This window comes from Misgurnus anguillicaudatus, chromosome 8, assembly GCF_027580225.2.
Source record: "Misgurnus anguillicaudatus chromosome 8, ASM2758022v2, whole genome shotgun sequence".
Classification (NCBI taxonomy): domain Eukaryota; kingdom Metazoa; phylum Chordata; class Actinopteri; order Cypriniformes; family Cobitidae; genus Misgurnus; species Misgurnus anguillicaudatus.
This window is the reverse complement of record NC_073344.2, coordinates 36,289,164-36,304,197: the sequence shown is the minus strand read 5'-3', so window position 1 is coordinate 36,304,197 and position 15,034 is coordinate 36,289,164. Positions and strand designations below refer to the sequence as shown.

The 15,034-nt window shown below is 38.7% G+C and overlaps 1 protein-coding gene across 6 annotated transcripts in view; it reads left to right on the top strand.

Annotated features, from left to right (window-relative positions):
* Positions 1-15,034, top strand: part of dock9b (dedicator of cytokinesis 9b) — a 153,186-nt gene that overhangs the window by 29,324 nt on the left and 108,828 nt on the right. For 5 of the 6 annotated variants that reach the window (XM_073870819.1, XM_073870817.1, XM_073870816.1 and 2 more), the window contains exon 2: positions 14,786-14,905. In XM_073870819.1, coding sequence (XP_073726920.1) covers positions 14,786-14,905 — 120 coding nt within the window. Of the gene's footprint in view, positions 1-6,430; positions 6,795-14,785; positions 14,906-15,034 lie in introns of those variants that run through there. The other variant, XM_073870818.1, reaches the window with a different exon arrangement.

The window sequence follows — 15,034 nt, the reverse complement described above, 5'->3', positions numbered from 1 at the left end:
AAAAACTTTCAGAAACTTGTTCGAACCCTGACAAAGTGCATTGGTCCAACTGCTTTTTTGAAACTTTGCATATGTTTAGCATGGGGAATCTTAATCGGACACTCCACTTTTTAAAAAATTTGCTCATTTTCCAGCTCCCCTAGAGTTAAATATTTGATTTTCACCGTTTTGGAATCCATCCAGCCGACCTCCGGATCTGGGGGTACCACTTTTAGCATAGCTTAGCATAATCCATTGAATCTGATTAGACCATAAGCATCGCGCTCAAAAATAACCAAAGAGTTTCAATATTTTTTCCTATTTAAAACTTGACTCTTCTGTAGTTACATCATGTACTAAGGCTGACGGAAAGTTAAAAGTTGTGATTTTCTGGGCAGGTATGTCTGGGAACTGTACTCTCATTCTGGCGTAATAATCAAGGACTTTACTGCTGTACCATGGCTGCAGCTGGCGCATTGATATTATGCAGTGCCCCTAAGTAGTCCCCTTGGTAAAAATTTAATAGCAGGGGACTATTTTTTGGCACTGCGTAATACCATTGCGCCCCCTGCAGCCATGGTATGGCAGCAAAGTTTTTGATTATTACAGCAGAATGAGAGTATAGTTCCTAGCCATATCGGCCTAGAAATCAAAACTTAATTTTCCGTCTGTTTACACAATGTAACTACAGAAGAGTCAAATTTGAAATAGGAAAAATATAGAAACTTTTTGGTTATTTTTGAGTGTGATGCTAATGGTCTAATTAGATTCAATGGATTATGCTAAGCCATGCCAAAAGTGGTACCGCCAGACCCGGAGATCAGCTGAATGCATTCCAAAACGGCAAAAATCAAATGTTCAACCCCAGGGGAGCCGGAAAATGAGCTTAGTTACAAGGAAAATTGAGTGTCCCATTAAACAGTGTTAATAAGGCAGATGGCATTAAATTAGCTATAGACCCCCTTTAAAACTTTGACAAAAAGTCCCTCTAGAGAAGTCGCGCCAGTCGCTGCCATGTTTGCAATGCCTCCAGGCAGTTATTTCAGTCATGCAAGACTAAAGTCCTATCTACTTGAATGTGGGAAGACAAATAACTTGTCTCTCGTGTGCTAAAATCACAAATAACTGCACCATAACTTTCGTTTCTTAAGCATAAATTGCTCTATAAACACAGGTTGCTTTGAGCACCACACATTTCCGTCTAGGGAATCATCAGTTTACAAAAAAAGATGATTGGCTCTTTTTGATGGAAGGCCGGACTTTCTTCACTAGAGCTGACACTGAGCATTGCATTTCTCTCATTCATAAAAATAGCAGTGTCATCTGTGAATATCTATTATCTTTAAAACATTATGCATCTTGTTATTTGTGTGACTCTCTTCACTCATCATACAAAGTGGGTGAACATCATCAAATGATCACCATCAATAAATCCGGTTATCGGATCTGTTGCTAAGATGCTATCGTAGGCTCCATCCCCATGGCATTAGAGGACAAGTGGGTTCAGAGAATGGATGGATGGATCTGTTACTTTCTATATGTTTCTGTAAGTTTCTGTTAATAGATTATATTATCTGATCTTTATCAGTTTTTTGTTCTTGATTTCTGTTGAAATTTAGTGCATTCCCTGCAACCCGGATCAATCCAAGTCATGCCACCCACGCAAACAAGTTTAGCGTTTTTGCCAACTGCTAGACCACGGCAGCACTTTCATAGAAACGGGCAAGCTCCATCACTTTTGCACCCCTTTATTGATCTTAGAGATCCATCTCTCACAGGACTGCATTACTGTGGCCTAATCTCACGTCGGTTAGCCTTTCTCCCTGCTGAAGAAACATCATCGACTTTTCCATATCACATATCACACATGCTTTTAATCTGAAGCTCCCAGCTCATCTCTAGATAATGCATCGCCCTTTCTACAGCCTACAATGGTTTTGAAAGGTGCGTGAAATTCTCTTATCTAGCTGTCATCTACATTACACAGCACCAGCTGGCCGACGTTCAGCCCAGCTGTGAGGCTTCCACTGTGGTTGGGTGTAGGCACTAAGGAGGGGGGCTTCTAGATGTTTTCTTTTTGGTCTGTGGTCTCCACCCTGGCTCCCTGCCCTGACCCCAATTGGGAGACTTCCCAGTTATTGCGTCAAAGTGAGATTATGCAACTCATCCGTATTCTGTCATAGCCCAGGGGCATGGATGACAGGGTGTGTATATGTGCGTGTTGGTTTTTATTGATGCGTTTTTCTGTATTTGATCAATCACTTACATATAATATAGAAGGTTTGTTTTCTTTACTAGCAAGCGACTATCCAATGACCATTTATACCAATATACTATCAATGATAATACGGTAGTAACTTAAAAGTACTCACAAAACCTTAACAACCGGTTTGCACCCCTCACATTTAAAAAAAATAATCTGGCTGATATGTTTATTTAACTCCATATGGTGAGATCTTTCTAAGAGGCTAAGACGTTTGATATTATAAACAACAGCAAGTGCATTCGTGCAGCAACACACATTTTATCTGCTCTAGTCCAGATTTATGGCGTCTTCGTAAAAGGTCAGACGACAGTCCGGCGTACACTTGGCATTCATATTCAGACACTCATTAAAAGCTTGTGTGTACATGAACACACACAGTATACACACACACACACACACACACACACACACACACACACACACACACACACACACACACAAACACTTCTAAAGTCACCCATAAAAGGTCAAAAGTCAACCTTGGGATATGTAAGATAGAACAGTTGGTACTGTCTACATCCTTGAGATGCAAGATGATGCTAAAAGGGAGAATTTTAAGATAATATTTATTTTAAAGAGACAGATTTTTGTGTTTTCACATAGATCTAGATTTCTATGAGGCTTTGTTTAAAACTTTGGCCGTGTCCTTCTTTTTCCTAAGCAACATAGGCCCTTAGAATTCCACAGATTTCTTTCTAAGTATTTGTTTTTATGTGTTTTTTATGTATTGTTTACTAATGTTTAGACTCACCTAAAGGATTATTAGGAACACCTGTTCAATTTCACATTAATGCAATTATCTAATCAACCAATCACATGGCAGTTGCTTCAGTGCATTTAGGGGTTTGGTCCTGGTCAAGACAATCTCCTGAACTCCAAACTGAATGTCAGAATAAGAAAGAAAGGTGATTTAAGCGATTTTGAGCGTGACATGGTTGTTGGTGCCAGACGGGCCGGTCTGAGTATTTCACAATTAGTCTCGCGTAGCCATACTGAAGGTCTGGTGTTTTTCGCTGCTTTTTCTGGACAAAGCCCGCCCACAAGCTGTTTGACCGACATGTCAAACAACCAATCACAGTTTATTTCGTCTAGCGTCACGTTTCGAACTCCTCACAATAACGAGCCGGCTGGCAACAAGTCAGTTATTGAAATAACCAGCCGCAATCGAATAGCATCTAAATAAACAACATTACTCACCATAGAACAACGTTGTGCACTTCATCAACAGCCCCACCAATGAGACGCTCCCGTTAAATGTCTGTTTGAAGCATATCTCTCAACACATACAAGCAATTCAGGAGAACCGAACTTTTTGAATCCACTAACTGCCTCAAGCTAAACTCTTGGACGTCTTTTAGAGTCTATGCTGCGAACTTTGCATATTTTTGAGAATCCAATGTTTAGCTGATCATGATAACTGGTCATTATTATCCACGTGAACACGACTGATTCTCTTCCTCAATGGAACGTCAGAGCTTTGTTTTCCAGGGACCGAAACTAATCGCTACACTCGCGTCTCCTGGAAATCCAGTTTATTTCAACCAATCAAAAGACGACTTTAGACATTCTCACAGGGTTTCCAGAAAAGTGTACAAAAAACATCAGACGTTCAGCCAACAGTTTGTGGGTGTGACGTCTGAGGCTGAGACTATTTCACAATCTGCTCAGTTACTGGGATTTTCACAAACAACCATTTCTAGGGTTTACAAATAATGGCGTGAAAAGGGAAAAAATCCAGTATGCGGCAGTCCTGTGGGCGAAAATGCATTGTTGATGCTAGAGGTCAGAGGAGAATGGGTCGACTGATTCAAGCTGATAGAAGAGCAACTTTGACTGAAATAACCACTCGTTACAACCGAGGTATGCAGCAAAGCATTTGTGAAGTCACAACACACACAACCTTGAGGCAAATGGGCTACAACAGCAGAAGACCCCACCGAGTACCACTCATCTCCACTACAAATAGGAAAAAGACGCTACATTTTGCACGAGCTCACCAAAATTGGACATTTGAAAACTGGAAAAATGTTGCCTGGTCTAATGAGTCTCGATTTTGAGTCAGAATTTTGCTTAAATAGAATGAGAACATGGATCCATCATGCCTTGTTACCACTGTGCAGGCTGGTGGTGGTGGTGTGATTGTGTGGGGGATGTTTTCTTGGCACACTTTAGGCCCCTTAGTGCCAATTGGTCATTGTTTAAATGCCACGGCCTACCTGAGCATTGTTTCTGACCATGTCCATCCCTTTTTGACCACCATGTACACATCCTCTGATGGCTACTTCCAGCAGGATAATGCACCATTCTTGAACATGACAAAAAGATACTGTACTAAAATGGCCCCCACAGTCACCAGATCTCAACCCAATAGAGCATCTTTGGGATGTGGTGGAACGGGAGCTTAATGCCGTGGATGTGCATCTCACAAATCTCCATCAACGGCAAGATGCTATCCTATCAATATGGGCCAACATTTCTAAAGAATGCTTTCAGCACCTTGTTGAATCAATGCCACGTAGAATTAAGGCAGTTCTGAAGGCAAAAGGGGTCAAACACAGTATTAGTATGGTGTTTCTAATAATCCTTTAGGTGAGTGTATACTCTAGTAGATAAAATATTGTTTCAACAGTATTTGTTTACTTTATTGATAGAAATCACTTACATATAGTAAAATTTCTCGTTATCAGCAAGCGACTATCCAGTAACCATTTAACTTTTAGAACATCCTAGCAACCACCCAACCATGCCCTAGCAACCACCGATAATGCTGTAGTAACTCAAAAGTAATCACAAAAGCTTAAAAGGTCTGTGTAAAGTCTGATATTAAATGTGTTCTTGGTTTTTTGACACTATTAAAAACTTGATATTAACCACCAAGCCAAAATTTGGTTTCTCTGCTTTCAAACGCTGGGGGTGTGTCCGCTGTTGGCACTGAAACCAAAGCTGCTGTTCACAATCTTTCTTATCTGTTTCAGCTAAACATTTCTAACATTTATAATGTGTTTAGAAACAATTTTCTGAAAGACAACTGCATAAAAACGCCCTCATAAACACAGAAATTTGCACGGATAACAGTGGCGGCCGGTGCCTTTTTTTTGAGGGTGAACGATGCGAAGCTCGTCAAAACATGTATTTAGCCCATCATGTGTGTGGCTCATCGTGTCAAAATATGTGTTCGGCGTGTCATGTAAACCGTTTTGCAGCACACATCATGTCAAAATACGTGCCTACTGCAGACACTTTGAAGGTGTTTATAATAAAAATTATGCTTGCATTTGCCGGATACCCGCTTAATGTCATGTTTAATCAAAGTTTAGTGTTAAGTTAGTGTCTTCCGAGTATTTTGTGAATGTGAGCATCACAAACCCTTTCAATGCGTGTGCAACAGGCATGTATTTTGACATGACGCATGATGCCCATTTGTTCAAATGACATACCGAACATATATTTTGAATTCGCACCCCTCGAAGAGAAGTCATCGGCCGCCATTGATGCATTAGCATCCCTCACATTCCCAAAAACTGTTTTTACACAAATCAAAATGTCTGTGCCTTTAAGCCATCTGCAAAGAGAATTTGTTTAAAACTTTGGCTGCATTTAACTTTTTCCAATGCCACATGGACTCTACGCCCTCACACAGCGCCGCAAAAAGTAGATTTGCAGATTTGTGTAGAATAAAAAAAAAGTTCAAAACATATCGACTTTTCGATTCGTTCGTCCGGTGCAGCATGATGATATCAACTCATGGTCATGGGTTCGAATTCCAGTGAGTGTGTGTAAAATGTAATGTAATGCACGTCAAGTCGGCCAAATTCGTAAATGTTAACTACAATCCCATCTGTAATGAATTGATCGGCCTATGTAATATGACTTAATCTCAAACTTTCTTTCTTTGTCATTCTTTTGGCAAAATCCTAATAAAAGAAGAGGGACTTTCCATTGCGTTTGCTCTTCTTATTTGTTCACTTCACATTTGTTCGTCTCATGAGCTTTCGTCTGTTTTTCTCTGGCAGGTGAAGCCGACAGTTAAGATCTCTGTTTAACCACAGAGGGAGGACAGATGAGTTTGACACAATACAATAACAACAGTGGACATGAACACACACACACAGACACACACATGCACACACTCCCCCATACCATAACAGCTGTGTGAAGGAGTGGTCTTATGTCTCTAACAGGGAAGAGAGAGAGAGGGAGAAAGTGAGCAAGAGACGGAGCGAGTGAACTGATAAACACTCTTGAGAACTCCACATGGTAAAGTTCAGAGTGAAAGACCAGAAAGAGGGACTCAGCTGGGGACAGAGCAGAAAAGTCTGGCGTGTATGCAGTTTGTCTTTAAAGCAGTGAAACAGACGGAGCCTGGTTCTCTATTCTGTTAGTGGCGTGACTCTGAGGCTTTAGCTTCTTTGAAGAGAGGGTGTTTTGGATCATGCAGGGCAGGGCTGGACGAGCCGCCCGTAGTAAGGATGCAGTGTGTGAGATTCCTCAGCAGGGCAGAAGTCTGGGGGAGATGGAAGTTGAGGGGGAAACAACAGCGCCCGTAGGGGTAAGTCTTTCATCTGATGTACATAGCAGAACCCTTGAAAACTTTGGTATTGTAGTCTACAGCTGAATTTTTTACTAACAGCTTGCGGGAAATCCAGAAATCAAAAGAGGAAAAAATTACACTTGCATTAAATTTACAGTAAGCTTGTTTTCCAGCCAAATACTTAGTATTTTAGTCGTACTTAGTCATTTTGATTTGTTTTTTATTTGTTTGCATTTTCAGCAGCAATTCTCATTACTCTTATACCTTTTCATTGTAATACAATTACTTCAATATCCATGCAGAACAAAAATACTACAATTGGTTCCCATGGGTCCTTGAAATCCTTGAAAGTTTGTGAATCTGGGGAAAAATTCAAGGCCCTGGGAAGTTTTTGAAAATATACATACATAGATACAGGTCATTAAAAGTGCTTGAATCTATTTTAAGTTTTCTGGAAAAAAATCCATATTATTCCCTGTGTTGTGTAGGATAATACAAAAAATCTAGCCTTTTAAGTACACATGATAAACTTTCGCTTTAAATACTTATATCTTCTGTATGCGAATGTTGAACCAAAATGCTTTTTTGCATAGTTGTGTTTGACACATGAAAACGTCTAGGGTTACGTATGTAACTGCTGTTCCCTGAGAAGGGAACGAGACGCTGCGTCTCCCTTGCCATACTTCCTGTAACGCCGCCTTTGGCAATATTTCAGATAGCGATATACTTTTTTTGATATACACATTCAGACGCACTTAACCATGGAGGCGTCCCAACAGTGTCACCGCAGTGACGCAGCGCGAGTTCCTTCGAAAGGGAACTGTAACAGTGTATCTTTAAAGGTAACACGATGTAACCTTGCTTTCACTTGAAATGTGTCCCCACATTTAGTACTTGAATTTAAAGGTATTGGAACTGGAAAGTCCTTGAAAGGTCCTTGAAGTTAACTAAGGTGTGGGAACCCTGAAATGTGAATCGTTTGTATTTTGGTTATCTAAATCTAGGTTTGGGATTCCTTAGCTGTCACCCTTTCACCAAAGTACACATTTGCATCTAAAGAGTTTTTATTAGTACCTTAGATGTATAAAAATGTATACATATCTGTACCTTAATGTTACATGATATTAAGACCTAAGGACAGCTTGACCATTTATTCTGACAGTTTACTTCTTTTAATTCTTGGATGAAACATGACCTGGGGCCTCGTGTATAAAACTTTGCGTAGATTCTATCCTTAAAGTGTGCTTATGCATATTTCTATGCCCATTTTGTGTGTACGCAACGTTTATACATCAGGCCCCTGGGCTTAATCTTGAAAGTTTTGTGCGATTACTCAACACTAAACAAATTTACTAGCGAATGATGCAAATGTTTATGCCTTTATGCAAATGCAAGAGAGAGTCCTGTATGTTTTAGGGGCTTTTATCATAGGTTTTTGCACCTGTGTTGGCGCACACTCTGAAAGCTCCATTATTTAGCTTGCAAAGTTTTACTTTGAAACTTCTCCTTATTTATTGAACTACAGCACAGAGTTATGTGTATTACTTTGTGTCCATGTGTCTGTAGCAAATCAGGGGTTACAAGGATTTACAATCTAGTTAAACAGCAAGGGACGTCTGCTCTTACCTTAAGATCCTCCCTCGACCCGAAGGGAGTGAAACGGTTTAATGAGATTCTCTTTCTTCTTCTTCTACTTGACATTTGACACAACACAATATGCAGTCGTGCACACTTAAACATACTGTATGTGAGCGCAAACGAGTGTGCCAGAAGTTTGACAGGATATCTACCAAATGTTTGTTTGTGTGTGTGTGTGACTGTCTTGGCAAGTTCATAAGTAGTCTCACACTGTATTCATTAAGCAGTGTTTGTGTTGGCTTTGCTGTGTAACCTATAGGAATTGTGTTCAGGTTGGCACATGAGCTGTTTTTGGCACCTTCAGAAACCTAAATACTTCCTTCTGGTAGAAGTTAGCATCCTTTATATTTATGCAGCATGTTGCAAATGCTTTTATTCAAAGTGACTTTTAATGCATTCTTATTCATGGTGATGTTAACGTCATACTTTATCAGCTGAACTACAGTACAGGGGGAAATAGATTAACCAGATATGACAATGCAGATGCAAATTTCTGCAAGTGCTGCCTTGTTTTGGAGTTTGGAGTAATTGATTTCTGCATATATATATATATATAGGCCTACATTTATATTTACCTTTATTAATTTCGCAGACATTTTTATCCAAAGCGACTTACAAATGAGAATGCATGTGAAGACATTTATTGATATTTGTTTGACTAAGTAAACTAATTGTCAGAACAAACCTGATAGATTGCTAGAGATATATGTGATGTTTTTTAAACGTATAGTGTTGAGCGCAGAGCGCATTCCTCAGCAGGGAGTCCCCATCAGTGCACGCGATGGGTAGATTGCGGCCAAGAAATTTTCCACACGTGCTCAAATGCGCACACGGATGCATCAACGCACTAGTTTAAACCCACAGGACTCAGTTAGGGAGGTTTTAGTTGTGTTTCTTTGAAGTTTCAACTTTGTTTCACGTTTCTCGTAAATTTTTATGAGCGGACTAATGGATAATGTTGGATTCTCTGACTTTTGATAAAAGACTTTAACATCTTGGCAAATCTGAGTATTATTTGTGACATTGTTGGGATCTGTTGTGTCCTTTTCTTCATGGGAAATGTAGGTATAGACTTCTTAGGCTGCGTCCGAAATCACATTCTGTGACAGTAGGTACTGAATTAGATAAAGTACCTACTCATTTACCGTTAAAACAGTAGGCACTATATAGTATAAATATGGATAGAATGAATAAATTCGGATGTACTACATCTGCCATGTTAAAGGGGACAGAGAATGAAAATAAGTTTTTACCTTGTCTTAGTTGAATAACGGTATTCTACCCGCATTCACTAACATACGAAAAGTGCTAGACATTCTGAACATCTCCGTTTCATAGAAATTCCTCCTTTAGAAATGTATGCCAGAAAATGGCCCAATCTGAACAACGGATACATGGGTGATTCTCACGAAAACTTGGTTTCAAAAATGTCAAGCATGAAAATGTAAGAATTGCTTAAATTTACTTTTTTTCCCACCAGACATTGAAAAACAAAGTCTGGAGTAAATGGGAACATTAATTAAAAAACTTTTACTTATCATTTAACACTTTTTATAACATAATTTAAAAAATTAGGCCTAAAAAATCTCATTACTGCAACAGTCAAAAAACATCAACACTGACATATTTTAAAATGACATGACAAACCTGAAAGAACATAATTTGGAGATTCTGCACATGCATTTAAAATCAAAGTATAATGCTTCTATTAATTAAATTAACATTTAATAAGCATCTGTTGCGGTAATGATAATCAAAATGTCGTGTAAGCATTCTGACAAGACAATATTTCAAATTAACTGTAAAAAAATTATCTTACCTGGTAGCCATCTTGAAGTAACTGGTCCATGTGCTTGGTCACTCAAAATCAAACTTTATTAAAATTCTGTATGTGTGCTTAAACTGTTCTCAAAAAGTGTTGCGGAGGATGAGAATATCAGGCATGGACACATAATTTTCCTAATTTTTCTTCATTATTATTATACATGAATATTCAGTAAATATTTTTTCTGTCATCTAAAGTAGTCTAGTAAAACATCCATTTATTTTTTTCTTAATATTTTTGTATTAATTTGATTAAATTACAACATAACGCATGTTCAAACACAGCCGGACACATTGCGGTAATGAGAATTTCAGCAGAAAATGAGATAAAATTTACAATTATAAATTCTTATGTTGAAATCACACATTGTGCAAGGTAGAACACAGTATTGTGTTAATTCTGATGCTTTTTAATGTTACTATATTACACATTTTAAAGCTAAAATCATTAGTGCCGTGGTGTTTCAATGGTTTCGTGAGAATCACCCACATATTACGTAAAATGCATCTCACTCCCCCCACTCTCATTCAATTCCCTCCCGTTCAAAATAATTTGCATACATCCGGCCTCTCGCCTCCAACGGGAAGTAAATTGCAGCAGTGTTCAGGAAGCTCAAGGCGAAATGGCGAGTCGCGTTCCAAGGTGTGCTCTTCTCTCTGTAAAATTTTGGTCTGTCCCTGTCCTGAAGACGGCAAAGTAAAAAAAAAAGACGGCAAAGTTGACATTTTTTTGAGTGGCAGCAATGGCAGCCAATCAGTGTCAAGCCCTTGAATTTCATAATTGAGGTTGCCAGTTAAGCCCGAAGGGACCCCAAATAGGTGCAAAACCACGCGTTTAAAATCCCCCACCCTAATATAGCTTTCTGAGAGAGGTTTTTAGGAAGCTTTCAGTTGGCGCCAGCAGTAGCCTACATGAGTTATGGAAAGATGGGCTATGGACCCAACCAACTCTATGGGAGGGGAGAACTCCTTCACATGGTACAACCCATGCAGAGGCTGCGTGGTGCAGTGTCAGAATGCGGAACGTGTGTAGTGTTATTTAAGAAAAGAAAGACTCACTAACGTGACAAATGTAAAAAAAACTTGATCGGCCCAAAAGTTAAGTGGCCCACTGGGAATTCTCACGGTTCTCACTATTACACACCCCGGGCCTGGTAAAGTGTCCATCAAATGACCACTTCAGAATCTTGCCGGAAGTAGTAGGTCATCTGGAAACTTTTCGCCTACTGTTTTTACAATACTATGAATTTGGACATACTTGCCTCACATACTACTTTTCGCCTACCATATAATATGGAAGTAGGCAGTTTCAGACGTATCCTTAGTTTACTCCTTATTGCTCACTCAATGGAGAACATTTTAAAGATTTTTCTCTCTAATGAGAATAATTGACGTCTGATGAAACTTTACTGTTTTGATGTTACTCTATATTTGGTCAAAAATTCATCCCTAGCTATCACTGGGGCAGTACCCTTTTAAATAGTACACCTTTGCCCCAAAAAGTTTTTATTCAGAGGTACATATTGGTACTAGGGCTGTCACTTTTCAGAAAAATCAAATTCGAACGGATTTCGAATATCATGCAATTTATCCGAATAAATTCGAATATCTAGCACCCCCCCCCCCCCCGTGCGCATAAAAACCCCACCGTAATGGAGATTCAATCACAAAATTATTAACAGTGACAGTCATAAACAGGGTTGTCTGGATTACTTTTTTACTTAATGTTTGAAACAGCAGGTTATCACTTATGAATAACAAACTTATATATATAGAAAAAACTAATCAGAACAGTTACAAACAATAACGTGACAACTTAAATAGCAGCAGGAGTATATGCAGACCCAAACGGAATTCGCACCCGCAGATTTCGGCAGAAAACTTCGCGGAATTCGACGGGTTTATTGCCCGTCATTGACAAGCACACATATCCCGCGCTTGAGCGTGTTTGTGAGAAGTAATCTCATTGACAACAAGCACACATACAGCCTATAACCCGCGCGTTTGTGAGCCGTCATTGACAAGTGCATTATCTCTGCGCGTGCTGTTTGCTTGACCGTTTTTAATGATAGAGAGCACAAACCCTTTGAAACTTGAGATGAAATTAAACTTATAGATGAGTTAAGCAGATCTCACTTGACTCTCTCGTCTATGTGACGCGCGACAGTCAACACATCATCATTTTAAATCCGTTTACAAGACGAATGCTGTTGTTGTTTAATATAAAGTTTACATTGCATTGTAAAAATGATGAAATTATCTTCATACATGCTAATTTCATAATGCGAACGTATTAACACGTATTTTTATTCTGCTATAATATTTAACACTATAAACAATATGCCATTTTATATACAAACTATAATTCTATCTTAACATGCACATGAGGTTCATTTTGGTCCCATTTGATTCCCTCTCTTGCGCACAGTTGCAGTCGTCGGTCTCACTCTCAGCCTCCTTCCTATTAGGAGGTGTTCCTGTAAAAAATGCGCCACACGTGGCATTTTAAAAACCGGATGGTTTATTTATAGTTCGAATATGGATATTTCACGTCATGTTCGAATGCATATTCGAATATCGAATAAAAAGTGACAGCCCTAATTGGTACCAAAGAGGCCATATTAGTACCTATTGGTACATACTGGTATCAAATGTATTTGGTGTCCACAGTCAATATTTCTTCTCAGTTCAGTTTTCTCTTCATTTTTTTTCAAATGGTGATTTTAAAAAAATAATTTAGTCATTTTCATGGATAACAATATGTTACAGGTCATAACAACATAATATTTGCTGTAAAAAGTGTCTTGGATTCATGAATACTGTTATGTGTCAATTCTGTTACTGTCAAATTCTGGTACCAGGGTAGTTTTAAGGCCAAAGTATAGTCTAGTAATTTTTTGTATAATGTATGAGCCTGGAGGAGAATGTAGTATGTAAACCCAGGAGATGTATTGCATTTTGTCGCAATGTGCATTCGTCAAACGTCTGTGTATGACTCAAATAAACTATGGCCGTTTCTCAAACAGCCTATACTTGACCATGCGTGTACACGTTAAAACAGACTACACTCTGGGCTAACAGTGCTACCATGATAACAGAGTTTGACGGTAACAGAATTAATACTGACTAATTCGGACACCAAATGCACCTGCAATTATATAATCACCCATATACATATCTGTACTTAATGGACATATTAGGACCTTTTTAAAGAATACTGCCCCAGTGACAGTTTGGGACCATTTTGACCATTTGGTTTTTGTAAATGTTTCTGTGAAAAGTTATTTTGATTGTTTTTCCAGATTCATATTGTTTTCACTAACCTGGTTGTCTTTATTTTTTCGTCTCTACACCCACCAATGCCCGCTAGCTTGTAAATCAAATCCATATTGTGTTTAACATTTGCTTGCTGGCTTGTGTAAACATATTTCATGGAGGGTTGTGGCAAACAGCTTCATGAACGTGTGTGTGTGTTGAAGAGGAAGCATTACCTATATGGTTATCTTCATCATACCCTAACTAGTTAGTGCCCAAGGCAAAGTTTTGCCACTCAGTGCTGTGTGTCCTTGTAAAGCTATGAAGTCACATTGTAACGGAGACTCTTTCCTCCGTCTTTATTGGGTGATTTAGGCAGTTGACACTGACCTCAGCCAATCATAGCGTGTCTAATGGAAAGCCATCTGTGTGAACTGTGCCTGGTACAGTAAAACACAATACTCATTCACAACTCTCGAATGCCTTCCCCTATCTCTGTCTCATGCTCACAACCAGAACAGAGGATCTTTGTACAAAGACATTTGTGTTTGTATTTGAACAGCTAACACTTTTTTTGCATCATAGATTTTTGTTTAGAAACTGTACTACAAATGAAAAGTATTTCATTTTCCGATAAAGGATAATGCACCAGATTCACTTTAAAGAACTGGAAATCATCTGAGATAAAACAGGCTCTTTTATACAATGAAATCATACTATAATTTTCAACTTAAAACTACCTCCCCCAGTCCAAAAACATCTAACATTTAAGCTGAAACAGCTGGACACTGTTAAACTGATATGTTTAGGCAACAGGTTCATTTCTTGAACATTTCCGTAAACTGAAATTATATGTAATCTCATTCAAATGTCAACAAATTTTAAAGACCTTTTTTGGGCCATTTTGCCTTTATTTGATAGACAGTAATTAAGAAACGACAGGGTGGAGAGAGGGGTATGGGATTGGCAAAGGACCTCGAGCCGGGATTCGAACTCGGGTCGCAGGAAGTGCATCTGCACCATATGTCGGAGCACTGTCCACTACACCATTGGCTCCATTTTTGTCAAACAAATAAAAACTGTGAAAAAAGCATTGTTCCTGGACAAAATAAATGTTAATAAAAATATATGACCCCTTAAACAGTACAATTTAAACACAATGTATTTCCACAAATCTCACATTGTTATTGAAAGTCATTCATGGCTGAGTTCAGTTGAACTCCTTTGGGGCAACATTTGATCTGTTGATATAGTTTGTCTCTGTTGAAATTGACTTTGTGTTTTGTTTCTAGGTCAAACCGAAGGTGATCGAGCCGTTGGACTATGAGAATGTTCTTGTGCAAAGAAAGACACAGATACTCAGTGATGTCCTCCGAGACATGCTGCAGTTTCCCATTGATGACTTTCAGATAAGAACGTCTATTTGTGACCCAGCTAAAGTCATTTTTTGATATTAACTTTTTTCTACATAAAATCATTCTACTTAATGTAAAGAAGATTTTGTGAAAATATAACCTTGATATCTTTAATATTGACTGAGT